General features: G+C 40.6%; 1 protein-coding gene across 1 annotated transcript; it reads left to right on the top strand.

Annotated features, from left to right (window-relative positions):
* The first annotated feature begins 902 nt into the window (after positions 1–902).
* On the top strand, positions 903–8,481 carry FGG (fibrinogen gamma chain). Its single transcript, XM_073340071.1, has 10 exons — positions 903–971; positions 1,066–1,110; positions 1,617–1,800; positions 1,903–1,996; positions 4,252–4,382; positions 5,184–5,317; positions 5,445–5,629; positions 6,443–6,723; positions 7,739–7,959; positions 8,290–8,481. The coding sequence occupies exons 1-9, from the start codon at positions 903–905 to the stop codon at positions 7,939–7,941; spliced, it is 1,326 nt and encodes a 441-aa protein (XP_073196172.1). The 3' UTR covers positions 7,942–7,959; positions 8,290–8,481.
* The last annotated feature ends 9,895 nt before the right edge of the window (positions 8,482–18,376 follow it).

Genomic DNA, 18,376 nt, shown 5'->3' with positions numbered 1-18,376 from the left:
GATATCTAACCTGGGGCTGTGAATTCTACTCGGGGGCAGGGCACCTAAAAAGTGGGTCCTGCAATGCTGAGGACTGGAACACCTAAGTGCTTTGCGGATCTAGACTGAAATCTGTAGCAGAGCTGGGAATGGAGCCTAGAGTCCTTGTTCAATGTCCGAACCACAAGATTGTCCTTTCTCTAGCCCTATTGGGCAAGGCACTGTACAAACATAACAAACAAGAGAGTCCTTGCCCCTAAGAGCATACAATCTTGCTTACAGCAGCAATGCGCTTTTCAAAGCATGGGTTCTGAACCAGTGGTGACTAGAAAGGAAAACACTTTGATTCTACAACTGACACATACAATTCCCCAGAATGGAATCTGTGGATTGTAAGAACATAAGTGCTTGAAAAATAGCAGCCTGTTGTTATTGAATAACCTGTGCCTCTTACATATAGTCCCTGAGAGTAATTGGGGCTTCTCCTTGAACTAAAGAACTAGGGCTCATCTCAGGCAGCATTCCAACATTGTCCAGAATCATATGTTAGTTTTATTACTCCAGTGTTACTGAAAGCATGGCTCTATGCCTCCCCTTACCTTTCTCCAGATCCTAACACTGCCCTGGCTGCAAAGGACATAATGTGGGCGAATGGGAAACTGGTACTAAAAGTGGGAGGAGCAGGAGTTTCAGTGCAAATTCTGGGAATCCAGGACAAAGGGACTGAGAAGTTGTTCTTCCACCACTGTCCCACCCCTACACATTGCATCACGGTGCCCACCCCCAGGTTCAGCCAGCTCCCTTAAACTGCTGCTGTGAAGTGCAGGAGAGTCAGGGAAGATTCCAGCAGCCCGTACAGCTGAATCTCTCAGTCACTGACTCTGCACACACTCTAGCTGGGAGCACACTTTGTTATAGACACAATGGTGCTGAATTTACATAGCTGGGCTACTGTGCATCTCCTGTCCTTACTCTTTTCAGCTTGCATGGCAGTAAGTGAAATTGTACAAACGGACCATTACTATGCCCCAAAAATACCATAAGGAGAAAAATAACTAAAAAATAATGTTGTTTTCTCCCTTTCAGTATATTGCTACCAGAGAAAACTGCTGCATCTTAGATGAACGATTTGTAAGTAGATGTGTGATTCCTTTCTTCTAAATTAAGGAGCTGAAGAAAATATTGTTCCACGTATAGTTAACAATCATTATTATTTTGTTTTAACATGCATTGTTATTTTCAATATCTATTGTTATTAAATGTAATATTATGCTTTACAGGCACTCTTAATAACAGCATTCATTGTTCTAAAATGTACTGTAAATTCCATTAATAACGCCATGTATTATTCTAAAGTATGCTATTATCAATAACATATGTTGTTATTTTTAATATTTAATAACAATATGCATTATCAGGACTGTCTCTACAGATTCTGCTTCTGCAGGCAAAGTAGCAAATACCCAGTCCTACCTGTCCACAATTACCTACATAAATGCTTATTGAATGTTGGGCTGCCCTTAATATTTTCCTGCCCTAAGTGACCATCTCTTTTGCCTCACTGTAGAACCTGGATTGGGCCTTTATTAATTAATTATTACTATTATTGTTATGTTTAATTATTCTTTTCCCTTTAGGGTAACTATTGCCCAACTACATGCGGCATTGCAGACTTCTTGAATAAATACCACCCTGATGTGGATAAGCAGCTGCAGGTCCTTGAAAATCTCTTGCAGCAGATCACTAACTCTTCTGTTGTAACGGAACAGTTGATCCGCCAAATCCGAATCCTCAGCCCCCCAGAGAAACAGACTCAGCCAAGTGAGAACATAAAGACAATTACAAAATTGAGAAAAATATGCATTAATTTGGTTTTCTTACTTTTACATGTAATTGCATTAATATATTATACCTGTTCTACAGATGTGATCGACGGTTTTACTCAAAAAACCAGGAAAATAATTGATGAAATTATCAGATATGAAAACACTATTGTGGAACATGAACATACTATACAGTAGGTATTTCCCACTTTTGATATTGTCTAACTATGCAGCTCTGTTCCTTTATTTTATTTTACCAGCTGCAATTTAATTTTTTTCACAGCACTTCATTTCTGCATATAAAGACCATTTTGGGGTCTTTTCACTCATAACTGCAGAATTAGGATCTGATCTTGCATTTCTTGAATACCCACATCTCCCACTGAAATACAAGATCTGGCTGAAAGAACATGGGAAAGTTTAACTGTTCTTTTTTTTTTCAATCAGTATTTTTGTTTAAGTAATTGTTCAAAATGTTTCTATTCATTATTCTTAGACTTCAGAGATTTTAGTAACATGAAACTGTAACATGGATCTAACCAAAGACTTGTTTAGCTAGCTGATACTTTTTTATTGGTTTTGCTGAACACCCATCATGAACACCAATTTCTACTCTCTGTTTTATTGGAGCGAATCCAGAATCGCTATTAAACTCAAAGGTGTTCATCTTAAGTCTATACTATTCTATATATTTGAAAACATATTTAACTTATCTAAATTTTAATAATGAATAATTATTTATAAATTGTAATTGTACTATTTAACTTTAAATGCCAAAGTCGCTCCTGTGATAACATTACGCCAGGAATCACTCATAATTGGTTAATATACAGTAAATCTCAGTTTTAGACATTTAGAATTAATGTAACTATATTTTATCTTAAATGCCTTTGACTCACCTGGCCTGAGAGCATTTTTTATTTAACCACCCACTGATGACAGATTTTAATTTTCATATTAGATTTAGGTTTATATTGTTTTTAATTAATATACTCTATATAATATTAGAATGAATTTCTCTCAAATGTATTTACTCTTTTATGCAAATATGCAATAGTTAATTTTCATAATATGTAGGGCTATGGATGCAGACTCCTGTTATTTTTTCACGGTATTTCAAGTTCTCATGATTTTACAAACTCCCAGTTTTATGAAGATTTCAAGAGTCCTCCAAACCTTCATAAAATCAGGTTTCTATTGTACTTTCTTGTACCTTACTATATACTTTACCTCCAGAACTCAGACCTGCAATTCTCACAAAAGAAAAATTCCCATAGAGCTTTGTCCATGTACTGACTGCAGGAATGGGCTTCACTGCGTAACGAGATACTGGTCCAAGTAAAACATGTCCAAGTTAAGCATGTGCTTCAGTGCTTTCCTGAATCAGACAATGAACCTGCTCAAAATTAAACGTGCATGTAAACACTTTGTTGGATTAGTGTCAGAGTGCTCAGTACATTGGAGGACTGACAAGGCAAAAGACATTCAAACAACAGGGAGGTAGTGAAGGGATAAGATCTGGAATGGTCATGTAAATACAATTTCAGCTCTGGATACATGTAATAAACATTGCATCAAAGCCAACATTCTAGAAAACATGTATATACATGGAAGCCCTAATAGGTATTTACAAAGGGCTGGAATGTGGCTGGCCCTTATGCAACAGCATAGTGAAAATGAGAGCGCAGAGGGAGACTACCCGCCTTGTACAGCCTTCCTATGGGCTACCCAGAACAGTAGTATTTGCTCTTAGGAGAGTGCAAAAGCTGCTGCCAAGTTGCTCCCACTCAAAAGCAACTTGCAATAAAGGGGGCAGATAGAGAAGAGGAGTAGGCAGAATCTTGGCTCCATGTTTTTGTGCACCAGCCGGCACTGACTGTAGCAAATTATTGTCCTCCTAGTGCAAATGGTTAGCTCTGGAAAGCAAAATGCCCAAATGCTTGTATGGGGTTGGGGCAGATCTGCACTGCCCCTAGTGTAGGACTGTAGCTAAATACCACACTGTAGCCAAAATGATTTACAATGTCTCATTAAATAAAAGCGGCAAAGAGTCCTGTGGCACTTTATAGACTAACAGACGTATTGGAGCATAAGCTTTCGTGGGTGAATACCTACTTCATCAGATGCATGTAGTGGAAATTTCCAGAGGCAGGTATAATTGCTTGCATATTTATTCCTGCCTCTGGAAATTTCTACTACATGCATCTGACGAAGTGGGTATTCACCCACGAAAGCTTATGCTCCAATACGTTTGTTAGTCTATAAGGTGCCACAGGACTCTTTGCCGATTTTACAGATCCAGACTAACACGGCTACCCCCTGATCATTAAATAAAGCAACACATTTTATATTAGTACATTAGATATGTAAGGCATATTTCAGGGATATATGTATTGTTCTCATTAAGAAAAACTGGCATAACAGGTCGTTTTTATGTTTTTATCTCTAGGCAACTGACAGATATGTTGATATTAAACACGAACAAGATTTCACAACTAAAACAGAAGACTAATCAGCTTGCATCACAATGTCAGGAGCCATGCAGAGACACAGTTCAAATACTGGATACAACCGGAAGAGGTACCTGAAATGCTTATTGTGTGGCTTAGATTAATTCTTAAGTGTTATCTGTCAACAATATAGTGGTGAGGGCCATCTGAGTACTTAAATGGGTGGTCCTGCAAAATTTCATTACAGGAGTTATTCTTAATCACATGATCTATTGATTTCTCTAAGAATTACCCCTGGGAATAAGGGACTCAGCATCATGACCAATATAATGAATGCTTTTCCATTTTATATTTTGTTACTGCTATTTTTATGGCTGTTTGTTTGGTGGCCAGTGCTTCATTTAACAGAAATACTCGATAGGTGTTCTGCATATAGGAAGTTGTGGAACAAATCTTATTTTCTCATTTGGTCATGATTAGCCAAGATTTGATTTTTCTCAGTAAACCCTATCTTTATTGTAGTCCATAGACCAGGCAAGTGCTTTTTGGAGTTATAAGAACAGAAAGGATACTATATTATAATATTTCTGCTCAGCCACACAGAGATAATTAATCTAATACATTAGACCTAAAAATGCCCTTTTTATGACTACAGAAACAAATAAAACTATTGTATTTTACATTCAGGTTATGCTACCTAGATATTTACTAATAGCAAAATCCTGCTCATCCCTATACAAGTCCTGTTAACTTCAATAGGACTTCCTGTGTGATGAAGACCTAGCCTACAGAGATAACTTTGCCATAGTAATTATTATATGTATTGTGTATGTTGCACTGTACTAGAAAATGATCAGATACTTTTAAAACCATGTTTAAAACAAGATAAGACTGTAGCCAAAATACAAACAATGGTGTTTGTTTATTGCAGATTGTCAAGACATTGCACATAAAGGTGCCAGACACAGTGGTCTTTACTTCATCAAACCTCTAGGAGCTAAGCAACAGTTCCTAGTCTATTGTGAGATTGACACATTTGGCAATGGATGGACAGTGTTCCAGAGAGTATGTAATTTGTAAATTCAGGTCATGAATAATTCTGATTATATAACAGTATTTCATTTACAAGGGCACATTGCTTTGGTTGACTTTCTTTCTTTCTTTCTTTCTTTCTTTCTTTCTTTGCTACCAGAGACTTGATGGGAGCGTGGACTTCAAGAAAAGCTGGGTTCAGTACAAAGAAGGATTTGGACACCTGTCACCAGATGATCAGACAGAGTACTGGCTGGGAAATGAAAAGATTCATTTAATAACCACTCAGTCTACTATTCCATATGCTTTAAGGATAGAACTGGAAGACTGGGAGAATAAAAGAAGGTATTTAACGAATGAGCCTTCTAAAAAAGTCAACTTAAAATACATACCTGTCATGTGTACTGATATTTTTGGTACAGCTACAGATATCTGTCTCTACTACCAGATATCAGACACCTGTCTCCACTACCAGATCAGTTTGTACAACTTTCAGAAGAATGGATGATGCACAGTCATCAACCTATTTGTTTCAAACTACCTTCTCTATCGGTTTATAAAACCATGAATATATTTGCAGTTGAATTTTCTCTCACTACCTGCAACTTTGTGACCAAAAAGGAAGCAGTATATGCTCATGAAAGCTCCATGTTGGCATCTTCCTTGGAAAATATAATTTACTCTGTAGACTGCTAGAAATCAGATGAGATTCCATTCAGAACCTGTTGTTGTCATACTTCACTATTCCGTAGAAAGAGATAGGTATTGAGTGGTGCAAGCCATTTTCTCCTTCCAGGAGCAATTTGCTCTCACCATCCCCATTTCATGCCAGCATGGACAATTGGAGACTGTGATTATTTATCTAACTCAGACCTCCTGAAAGCCATCACAAAGCACTACTCTAAGGCCACTGAGATGACCCACTTTACCTGTCTTTGACTACCTAAAATTGGGGGGGCAGAGGTATAGAAGGCTTCATTATGGTACATTAAAGTGACATATTATAACCTGGCAAGGAAATATCTAATTAGTTATTAGATATGTCTTCTAATTAGACATAGAGTGACACAGGAACCGACTCTAAAATGCTGTCATTTATAGTCTAATTGTGTATGTTTGGGGAATCCAGTGTACACAAATTCACCATTTTTTTAACAGTACTGCAGACTATGCTGTGTTCAAAGTGGGACCTGAAGCAGACAAGTACCGACTGACCTATGCCTATTTTGTTGCTGGCGGTGAAGCTGGGAATGCCCTCGATGGTTTTGATTTTGGAGATGATCCCAGTGACAAATATTTTACATCCCATAATGGCATGCAGTTCAGTACCTATGATAGTGACAATGATAAATTTGAGGGCAATTGTGCTGAACAGGATGGAGCAGGATGGTGGATGAATAGATGTCATGCTGGTAACCTCAATGGAAAATATTATACAGGTAATACATGCTTTGGGTACCTACTTCATATAAAAATAACTTCATGGCTTTACAACAAATTCCAGTGATGGAGAAAAACATTGTGTAGATTTTAGCTGTTTATTTATTTTTGGCCATCCCATTCCTTACACTTCACAGCTGATCTTTGCTGCTGAGCAACACAAGTTGATACTCTACCTGCCCTTATTTGTTACTCCAGGTAGCTTCTGCTGAGCCTGGGGGGAAGCATTGTATGCAAGAGCTAAAGCACAGGTGCTGTCTTCCACTGCTGCTAGAGGCAAACACAAGAAGTTTCTCCCTTTTGCTTTCCAGTTACAAAAGTATTGTCTCCAGCAGCAGAGTCCCAATCATAATCCCGTTGCAGGAGGACAGGCAAAAAACCCCAAGGCAAGGTGGAAAGATAAGGAAAAAAGGGTGAGGGATGGGGAATTCAGGAGAGAAATAGACCTGATAGTTCAGAAGTTTGTATGAATGGAAAAGAGGAGAGGGAATCTGCAATAGCAGTGTGTTTGGGATATATACATGATGATATGATGTAGTAGAAAGAGTTTAGAATAAGTTTGTGGTGGCTACATTACTCATAAATCATGTAGCCATGAAGGAGTTATGGAGGTCATGTCCATCAAGTACCAATAAAAACTTTATTCCACACCATACCATCATGGATTCTTGGCTGATCTTGAGATTTCAGACCTTAAACCTGTCACTCACGCAGGACTGAATATTGGCTATCTGTACTTAAGACCAGTGTAATTTGAGGGGAAATCTACATTTGGAGAGGAGAAGGAAACATTTTTCTGGCAGGCTGACATTTTTTTATCATGACAGCAGTTTGAAGCTGCTCAGAGATTTGAAATGTTAGAATAAATCCTGGGGGAGATAGATTAGTAGGTAGAGCCAGTCAATGGTGCATGGTAAGTATAGTTTAGCACAGGGATTTCATTACTACAGACACGCATGTGCATATAAATTATTTTACAAACAATTATATATTCTGCTGCAATTTATATTTTAGGAGGCACTTACTCAGCAAAAGAGGTTGGTCCAGCTGGATATGACAATGGGATTATCTGGGCAACCTGGCGTTCTCGGTGGTATTCCATGAAGAAAACTACGATGAAAGTCATCCCATTCAATAGACTTTCAATAGGAGAAGGACAGCAGCACAACTTAGGTGGCTCCAAACAGATTGGATCAGATGGCCGAGGCGATATTTAGAAAGATAACAGACAGCAGGTATAGTTCAAACAATACTATATTTATAGCTCCTCTCAGCATTCCAGGATAGCCTATGGAAGTTATCACTGTGCAGCATTTTCTCAGAAAACCATTTTTACTTTTATGTTAGTATATTTGTACAATTGTTATTTCAACTGACTGACAAATAAAGGGATATGCTCTTGTCATCAGAAATGACTCTTTGCCTTTATATATTCTGAGCACTGTCCCTTTTGAAATTCAACTAGTATAAATATGCATGACCACTATAAACATACCATCATAACCATACATAGTTCATCCTTTGGCAGAGGATATTACAATACTTTCTTTTTTCTTCTGTTGCAGGTTGGAGACATTTAAAGAGACAGTTTAACAAAGATTTATCTGGACAGGAAAACAAAATCTTTTACCTCTGGGACACTGACTTCATCTAAACTTGTTCAGTTCAGCTCTGGCTGTTAATTGATGCCCACTATTAAAACAAAATCATTCAATGCCCAAGCCTTTTTGTGTGAGTAAGGTACTGTGTCTGCTCTGTGTGGGGTTATTCTTCTGTATACACTTTCAATAAAATTGGACTACAAACAACACATAAAACTTGTCATTAATGATCCAGTAGCAAGCAAACAAATCGAAACAAACATTACAGAAGTTGTTGTAAAAATCTGTTTCAGTTCACCCATCCCAGGTTTATACACTGGTACTTTTCTGCTATTCATTTAGAGGCAAGCCACATGCAAACCATTAACTGTTTTTCTCACATTGTTATGGATTCCTCATATGCTGCCTTAACACATTTTTAACTCCTCGGGTACCTGTCAGAGGCAGGTACAGCCCACCCAGGATTTGGTTACACATGGTGTTTGTGATCCCATGAGTCATTGTTATTACTGTCCATTCCTCATCTGGTGACAGATTGCTGTAAAGCATGATGCCATCTCTCTTCTCCCTGAGTCAAGCCCAGTTTTTCCTCATTGTTTTTAATGAGATTTTTTGTCATGGTAAATTGTAGTTTGAGGAGTATCTTTCTTAAATTCTCTCATATTGTACAGGGTATTTGTGTGGCCTAGTGGATAGCACAGTGAACTGGGACTTGCATTGGGTTCTATTCCTGGCTCTGTCAAAGGTCTGCTGGGTGACCTTTCGCAAGTCACTTCATCCCTCTGTGCCTCAGTTTCTTATCTGTGAAATGGGGATAATGATACTGATGTCCTTTGTAAAGCACTTGGAGATCTGTGGATGAAAAGTGCTATATAAGAGCTAATTATTATTATATTTTGGACATGGGAGTAGAGATTGTCTCATTTTGCCCTTGGTCACATTGACTCCACAGACAGTCTCCTCTGGGTTTAGATGGGGCTTTGTGTCTCCTGACTTACATCTGTAGTTTCTGGTTACAAATCTGTATTTGGTGAGAGTCTGCCTTAGTTATGTACATTTCACTGTGGTGAGGTAGGCTGACAGTGGATTGGTCTGTAGCAGTCCAGCTTGATGCTCTTTTTGAAGTGCTTTTCCCTGTGACTTGTATAGTGGTGTTTTAAGTGCTGGTCTAGCATTTTGATCATCTTTCAGTTTTGGTTGCAGGGCTGTCCAGAAATCATGTAACATATTTGTGGTGATTTTCAAGACCCACCCATCCCTTGTAACGCTTTGTAAAACTGCAAAGACTATATCTTAACGCAAACTCACAAAGGAGCCTTATGAAGATTGCACAGGCAATCTGAATGGTGGTTTTTCTTAATTAGTGAGTGCTTTGTCCTGCAGTCTTAGAGATCTTTGCACATAGTTTTTTTTTTATGTGCCATTTTATGTATACACCTCTGTCTTGTAGTCTCTTTGAGCCTAATCAGACCACACTGAAGACACTGGGAGACTTTCCATGGACCTCAATGGGTTTTGGATCAGACTCCTTTTAGTGTTTTCTTTTCCTGCCTTTAACCATTTTGCTTTTCTCTATGCCTTTTCTAGTGTTGTTATAACATTTTTGAAATAGAGGAAACAAAATTGAAGAGGATTCAAAGTGAGAGTGTGCCATCAATCATAGTATTGCTGAAGTTAGAAGCTAAGGTCCTGATTTTTAATGGTATTTAGGCATTGCTGTGCTCAGCATTGCAAAGCCTAATTGATTTCAGAGCCTAAATCTCATTTTCAGAAGGTGTTTAGGATCCAAAATCCCATTTATAGTCTGTGGGATTTACATCCCTAAGTGCCTATATTCCTTTTGAAAATACGAATTACAGTCCTTAATCAGTTAGATGTTGCAACACAGAACACCACAATGCCTAAATACCTATAAAAATCTGGACCTAAAGAGTCTATTTGTGAGACTGATTTAATCTGATACCATGCTTATACATGAGGAGCCTTACATACTCTTTTCTGATGTAATCTGCCAACACAGTCATAGACTGATCTGAAATTTATGAGAATGCAGTTTAGGGATCATTTTACACATCCACTGCTGAAGCTAGAAGAGACTATTGAATCATATTACTATTACCTACAGACTAGACTTCAATAGAAAATTTTACCAAATGTAGCCTTAGGAGACATCTACAGTGACTCCTCACTTAAAGTTGTCCCAGTTAACATTGTTTCATTGTTACCTTGCTGATCAATTAGGGAACATGCTTGTTTAAAGCTGTGCAATGCTCCACTCTTACGTTGTTTGGCTGCCTGCTTTCTCCACAGCTGGCAGCCTTCCCTACGCTGCCCCCCACAGCACCTCCCGCCCGCTAGCAAACCCCACGGGTCAGCACCTTCCGCCTCCTTCTGCCCGGGGCAATCAGCTGGCTTGTGGTGCTTTGAAGGTGGGGAAGAGGAGCGAGGATTTGGTGTGCAGGCTCCCCCTGCCTCCCCTGCCTCCCAAATGCGGCAAGCCAGCTGATTGCCCCAGGCAGGAGGGAGGGGGCAGGGGCGAGGACTCGGCATGCTTCCCCCCTCCCTCCCCTGCCTCCTGCCCACAGCAAACAGCTGGCTTGCCGCATTTAGAAGGGAGGGAGGAGGAGCCTGCATGCCAAGTCCTCGCTCCTCCCCCCCACCTTCAAAACTCCGCAAGCCAGTTGATTGCCGCAGGCAGGAGGCGGGGAGGGGGGAGGCGCGCCGACTCCTTTTGTCTGGCAAAAAACAATTTCCCTGGAACCTAACCCCCCCATTTATATTAATTCTTATGGGGAAATTGGATTCGCTGAACATGGTTTCACTTAAAGTCACATTTTTCAGGAACGTAACTACAAGGTTAAGTGAGGAGTTACTGTATTTTCAAAACAGAAAAAGACAAGGTCCCGGCCTCAATGAACTTAAAAATAATAAATCAAACAGAAAGCAGAAAGACAACAGTGGAAGGAGGAAGATGTTGGAGGGTTCGCCTCCCCACCCCCCGCCAGGGCACCCTCTTGTGGCCAACCATTGCAAAATAGGCAAGTCCTGCCTCCGTTTCCCCTTCATCTCTCCTCCTCCTAGGGATGATTGAGTTGCACAAGTTTTTCACCATGGATCAGCTTGATGGTCAACTTACTCACCCAGGAAAGGAGTGTTCTCCTTCTTGGAGTCCAAAACAAGGCCTGCTTCCAGGCATAATTTATTAGAAATATTTCAACCTTCAACAAGTTCTCAAAGTAAGACAATTCTTCAAACCCCTAAAGTAAAGCAGATTAAAATGCAGCAGCCATTCAGCCCCGCACTCCAGGGTCACCATCTCCAGGATGCCCACCCAACTGTCAACAATCCCTCTTGTCCAATTCCTGTGTCACTGTTTTAGGGACTCCACAACTCCGGCAATTCTCCATTCTTCTTGCCGCTCTTCTCCCACAGCCCTCAACTTACATCTTCTGGCCCCTGCAGTGTTCCAGTCCTGATTCCCCTTTTCCTGTGAATCCTACCCCTCCTCATTCAAACTTCCCTCCAAAATCAACCCTCTTGTTCATGGGCTCAGCCTGCCTCTCTGAGCTAGTTCTTCCCTTTTACTTAGGGGCCTTTTACTCAGCAGGGTTTTTCCAGTCTGGTCAGTTCTTCCTGATAATTTTCATCTGCAGCACTCTCCCAACAGCTCTCAGCAATTCTCTCTCAGTCTCATGACCCGCTTTCCTGGCAACTCTCACTGGTCCCTCTCACTGGCTGTTCCTTTCTGTTCCCCTTTCTCAACTGGTTCCTGGGTCTTTGGTAGGATTCTCAGACTAGGTGTTCCCCTGACTATCTCACCTGGGGCCCTGATTCAGTGGGTGTGCTCAGACCACACCTGCTGGATTGTATTTCTACCAGATCAGGCCCCAGCCAAGAGTGAGCAGGCCAGTAATTTTTGTGGCCGGGTGTGTGCCCCAGAATACCCAATAGCCCCATAGTTAGGGCACCTAAGTTCCATTGGGCTGGTGGCTTGAACCCTATCCCTTCCCTCTGCATTTCACTCCTGTCTAGCTTTGGCAACTCCCTGCTCAGCTTGCTGGCTTCTGAGAATCTGTTTGTTAGATGCCCAGCACTCCTCATGCGTTGTATGGGCTGCCCGGATGCCTAACTCAGGGCTGAGAATTCTACCAGGCAGCAGAGTTAGCATCACAAAACCAAAGTCCCCTGAATCTAGCCCTTTGTTGACAGTCATAGGAGCAGCATGAAATGGGGCATGAAGTTAAGAATGGAAGAAGGAGACAAAGGATTCAGTTCAACTCCCTTTATTTCACCAGGGATTGAATTGACCCTTGGGGGAACAATGAACAGGAGGAGAAGCAGAAGCATAAGAAGTGAGAGGGTGAGAAGGGGAACATGAAAGGACTGCTGGATCAGTTAGAAGCAGTTATTACAAATTAAATTTGTTGCATGCAGTTAGCAGTAAGTTTTAAAATGCTGCTACAGAATGGCACACAGATACAATGGTCCAGCTTCAGTGCGGTGGGGATGTTTCTGAATGCTAGTGTGGTGCAATTTTAAAAACACAAGAGAAAGTTTTATTCACTTTCTAAACTGCATAATCCAACATCTGCACATGCTAGATTTTGTTATTTTGGTGACACTTGTTGTTCCAAAAAAGAAACGCTGTCAAGTATTTGACAGGCAGTACAATATTTACTTCTTTCCCCCATCCTTAAAAATTCTACCTTTTGTTTTGAAATAGCTATCATCATCATCATCATCATCTTTGTTTTATATTCCAGTGGCACCCAGAACCACAGCTAGAAAGACATGATTCATATATAGAAGAGTTCACAGAATAAGGTCACATTCCAGCAAAGACACATGCATATGCTCTGCTCTTAAGTTATTATGGCAGCTAATAATGTTCTGTCTCTTAACTGAAAAAAACAGGTCATTGCCAAAGATGAGTGGAAAAGATAAATGGAATATACATAAGTGAAGGAGAAACTCTCCTACTATTTAAGGACAAATGCAAATCTGTTATCCAATCTGGACCCCATTCTTTAATCCAGTAGGAAAGGTTCAGCCAATGAAGTTTATAAATACCACAAGCACAGTATTTCACCAGCAGAGTTTATAAACTCTGCTAGTGTGTTGGACTTACAGTTAAAATATGCTCATGTCTCTCCTCAATAAACAACTTCATATGAACTGATGAACCATCGTTATTAATTCTGTAGCAATCTCCACATGGACCGGATCTTAATAACTTTGCCAGGAGTCCTATGTGATTTATAAACTCTATAAGATTCCAAAGCCGTAAGAAGCAAAATATAAAAAAGGTGAACCAGTAAAAGCATAAATTCTAAATGAATATATTTTCTTTTGTGTGACAGCCAAAGCACATTTAATAAGACAACAGCGCCTTCATAGACCAACATCTACTGAATAAACAGACATGTTGAAAGAAATTTTTGTGCCACCAGGTTATTCGTTAAATGGGTTTCCTTGGTATTATTACACATATTGATATGATTGCAATAGTCACCATATCACGTACTACAGGGATTTTAATGGGATGTATTAATTCTAAAAATATTTCTCCTATGCTAAAGCTTCCACTTCATTCAAAATATGAAACTATGCACTAGTAATAACTACATTGCCATTAAATCAGTGATATTAAATAAGACTGAACCAATCCCTATTTCCCTAGCAGAAAAAATGACTTGAGAGCACCTAACCCTATCTCATAATATAGGACTGTTTTTATATTTTCTGTTCTTCATACTTTCCTTTAGAAATGTCTGGATCTTAAAGTGTATGGTCTACATAAAAGTGGGTGTCATTAGGAGATAGCTTTATCCTCTGTATTTGTTCCCAGCCAGTCAGAGGTCCCAAGCTGCTGTACAATTGCTGTTTATAAATCAATGTTTATTTCAAAGGAATAAAGTGGAAAACATGAGACAGGGGACACTTGCTCAGGGAAGATTTGGTCAGCCATATACTGAATCTTGTATCTAGTAGTACCGGTTGAAAACAATGGGAAAAGTTTCATACCCAACTTCTTTTCTTTTCTTTTCTTTTCTTTTCTTTTCTTTTCTTTTCTTTTCTTTTCTTTTCTTAATTTAAATTATATTTTAGTAGCCAGATAAAATAAAGCACGGGGATATATGTATTCCATACTAAGTAAATAGAGTTTAATTATAAAAATGTGTAAACAGCTCACTTTTACAACTAGGGTCAGCTCTTCAGTCCTTATTTGATGTCAGTGGGAATTTTGTCTGAGTAAAGAGCACAGGATGAGACTGACCCAGAATTATGAAAATGGCAGAGTTGAGCATGGGACTTCCATAAAAACATCTTTCAGTAATTACATCGATGACCATATATATCCTGAATTAACATCTGACTATGATCTTGCTTCCTTTACTGCAGTAAGTAGCCCCGTTGACTTGAAGTCTGCAGAAGGTAATCATGAAGAATTAGTAGGGGAAGCAAAAGTGGATGGGAACCTGGGAGGCAGTGACCATGAGATAGTCGAGTTCAGGATCCTGACACAGGGAAGAAAGGAAAGCAGCAGAGTACGGACCCTGGACTTCAGAAAAGCAGACTTTGACAACCTCAGGGAACTGATGGGCAGGATCCCCTGGGAGAATAACATGAGGGGGAAAGGAGTCCAGGAGAGCTGGCTGTATTTTAAAGAATCCTTATTGAGGTTACAGGGACAAACTATCCTGATGTGTAGAAAGAATAGTAAATATGACAGGCGACCAGCTTGTCTTATCAGTGAAATCCTTGCTGATCTTAAACACAAAAAAGAAGCTTACAAGAAGTGGAAGATTGGACAAATGACCAGGGAAGAGTATAAAAATATTGCTTGGGCATGCAGGAGTGAAATCAGGAAGGCCAAATCACACCTGGAGGTGCAGCTAGCAAGAGATGTTAAGAGTAACAAGAAGGGATTCTTCAGGTATGTTAGCAACAAGAAGGAAGTCAAGGAAAGTGTGGGCCCCTTACTGAATGAGGGAGGCAACCTAGTGACGGAGGATGTGGAAAAAGCTAATGTACTCAATGCTTTTTTTGCCTCTGTCTTCACGAACAAGGTCAGCTCCCAGACTACTGCACTGGGCAGCACAGCATGGGGAGGAAGCGACCAGCCCTCTGTGGAGAAAGAAGTGGTTTGGGACTATTTAGAAAAGCTGGACGAGCACAAGTCATGGGGCCAGATGCGCTGCATCCGAGAGGGCTAAAGGAGTTGGCGGATGTGATTGCAGAGCCATTGGCAGTTATCTTTGAAAACTCATGGTGAATGGGGGAGGTCCCGGATGACTGGAAAAAGGCTAATGTAGTGCCTATCTTTAAAAAAGGGAAGAAGGAGGATCCTGGGAACTACAGGCCAGTCAGCCTCACCTCAGTACCTGGAAAAATCATGGAGCAGGTCCTCAAGGAATCAATTCTGAAGTACTTAGAGGAGAGGAAAGTGATCAGGAACAGTCAGCATGGATTCACCAAGGGCAAGTCATGCCTGACTAATCTAATTGCCTTCTATGATGAGATAACTGGCTCTGTGGATGAGGGGAAAGCAGTGGACATGTTGTTCCTTGACTTCAGCAAAGCTTTTGACACGGTCTCCAACAGCATTCTTGCCAGTAAGTTAAAGAAGTATGGGCTGGATAAATGTGACTATAAGGTGGATAGAAAGCTGGCTAGATTGTCGGGCTCAACGGGTTGTGATCAATGGCTTCATGTCTAGTTGGCAGCCGGTATCAAGTGGAGTGCCCCAAGGGTCGGTCCTCGGGCCAGTTTTGTTCAATATCTTCATTAATGATCTGGAGGATGGTGTGGATTGCACCCTCAGCAAGTTTGCAGATGACACTAAACTGGGAGGAGTGGCAGATACGCTAGAGGGTAGGGATAGGATACAGAGAGCCCTAGACAAATTAGAAGATTGGGCCAAAAGAAATCTGATGAGGTTCAACAAGGACAAGTGCAGAGTCCTGCACTTAGGATGGAAGAATCCCATGCACCGCTACAGACTAGGGACCGAATGGTTAGGCAGCAGTTCTTCAGAAAAGGAGCTAGGGGTTACAGTGGACGAGAAGCTGGATATGAGTCAACAGTGTGCCTTTGTTGCCATGAAGGCCAGTGGCATTTTGGGTTGTATAAGTGTTGGATCACATTAAAGAAGTTCTGTATCAAAATCACAAATGAGTTTGATTCCCCATAGTTTAAATTCCAGGGTATTACTAATTAAGAGGTCTCTTGGTTTTTGGTACTGTTTCTCTCCCTCTATGTGTGAAACTTGCAAGGTGCTAATTGTGTTAGTACATTCTAAGACAGAGTCTGTTCTCAAAGCAATTCACAGAGAGAGAGACTCAAAGCAATACTCTAACAACAGAAACAGCACCCAGAGACTCCCCACCCTTTTGTTGTATTAACAATTGTGATTAAAATAGAGATAGAGGATGTATGTGGATGGATGCTTGGTGTGGATAATAACTGAATGATCAGGGAGGTGCCAGCCTAAGAATCCAGCGTCCATCGGCTGAAGAAGGCGTCAAGTGGAAATAACCAGAGGACCCCCCCCCCCCCCGAGGGCAGACTGAAATCCACCCAACAGCCTCAAGGATGGGAGAAGCAAAGAACAAGATAACATCTTGGAGCCGTCAGGAATGTGCTATCTGCTGATTGATTCAGCAACAGCATGATGAAGCAATTCCCATAGACTGGCATAGGAAGAAATTCCTATAAAAATAGACTCTAAAAAGTGAGAACTTTGGGGTCTGATTCTACAAACCAACTTCCAGGAGCATCAGATGAGCATCTGACAAGGCCCTGCTCCCTCCTCATGTCCAGGCCACCTGGCCAGTGGCTTGGCATGAGCAACTCTAAGGCTGGTAACTATGACAACAACTTTGCAGAACCTGTCTGTGTGTGTGTGTGTGTGTGTGTGTGTGTGTGTGTAAATGAATGTGTGAATAAATATGAGATTGAATGGAATGTTATAGCTATAACTAACTGCTTACTATGTTTCTTTCTGTATTCACAATAAATGTGGTATTTTGCCTTTTTCCCTTTAATAAGATCCTGCTGGTTTTTATTTTACTGGTATAACATAAGTAGGGGCATTGCCAGCAGATTGAGGAACGTGATCATTCCCCTCTATTCGACATTGGTGAGGCCTCATCTGGAGTACTGTGTCCAGTTTTGGGCCCCACACTGCAAGAAGGATGTGGAAAAATTGGAAAACGTCCAGTGGAGGGTAACAAAAATGATTAGGGGACTGGAACACATGACTTATGAGGAGAGGCTGAGGGAACTGGGATTGTTTAGTCTGCAGAAGAGAAGAATGAGGGGGGATTTGATAGCTGCTTTCAACTCCCTGAAAGGGGGTTCCAAAGAGGGTGGATCTAGACTGTTCTCAGTGGTAGCAGATGACAGAACGAGGAGTAATGGTCTCAAGTTGCAGTGGGGGAGATTTAGGTTGGATATTAGGAAAAACTTTTTCACTAGGAGGGTGGTGAAACACTGGAATGTGTTACCTAGGGTTGTGGTGGAATCTTCTTCCTTAGAAGTTTTTAAGGTCAGGCTTGACAAAGCCCTGGCTGGGATGATTTAGTTGGGGATTGGTCCTGCTTTGAGCAGGGGGTTGGACTAGATGACCTCCTGAGGTCCCTTCCAACCCTGATATTCTAAGATTCTATGCAATTAGGGACAAATTTATGATTTTATGATTGCTTAATTATGCTATTTAAATACCAGATTTGCAGCATGAATATCTTCCAGTGGTTAAGTATTGTTGGCTAATTTACATACGCCTTATTCCAAAATTTAGTTACCAGAAACTAAGCTGTAGACAATTTCTTTCCTGGAATATGGGTTCTACACCTCCCTGCCCCCTGCCCCCAGGCTGGCATTGCACAAATTTATCTAGAGCAAACAAACTCAGGAGCTTGTGCAAGAGGCCTCAGGTATCCAACTGGGGGCGTGCTGCATGCAACTCTTCAAACAGAAGAGAGCATAATGATTAATCTAAGCAGTTCAGGAAGGTTTAAAATGAAGCAAAAAGCAAGTGGAAGGTATC

Source organism: Lepidochelys kempii, chromosome 4, assembly GCF_965140265.1.
Source record: "Lepidochelys kempii isolate rLepKem1 chromosome 4, rLepKem1.hap2, whole genome shotgun sequence".
NCBI classification, from domain to species: Eukaryota; Metazoa; Chordata; order Testudines; family Cheloniidae; genus Lepidochelys; species Lepidochelys kempii.
Note: the sequence above shows the minus strand (reverse complement) of the source record. Positions and strands in the feature narration are given on the sequence as shown.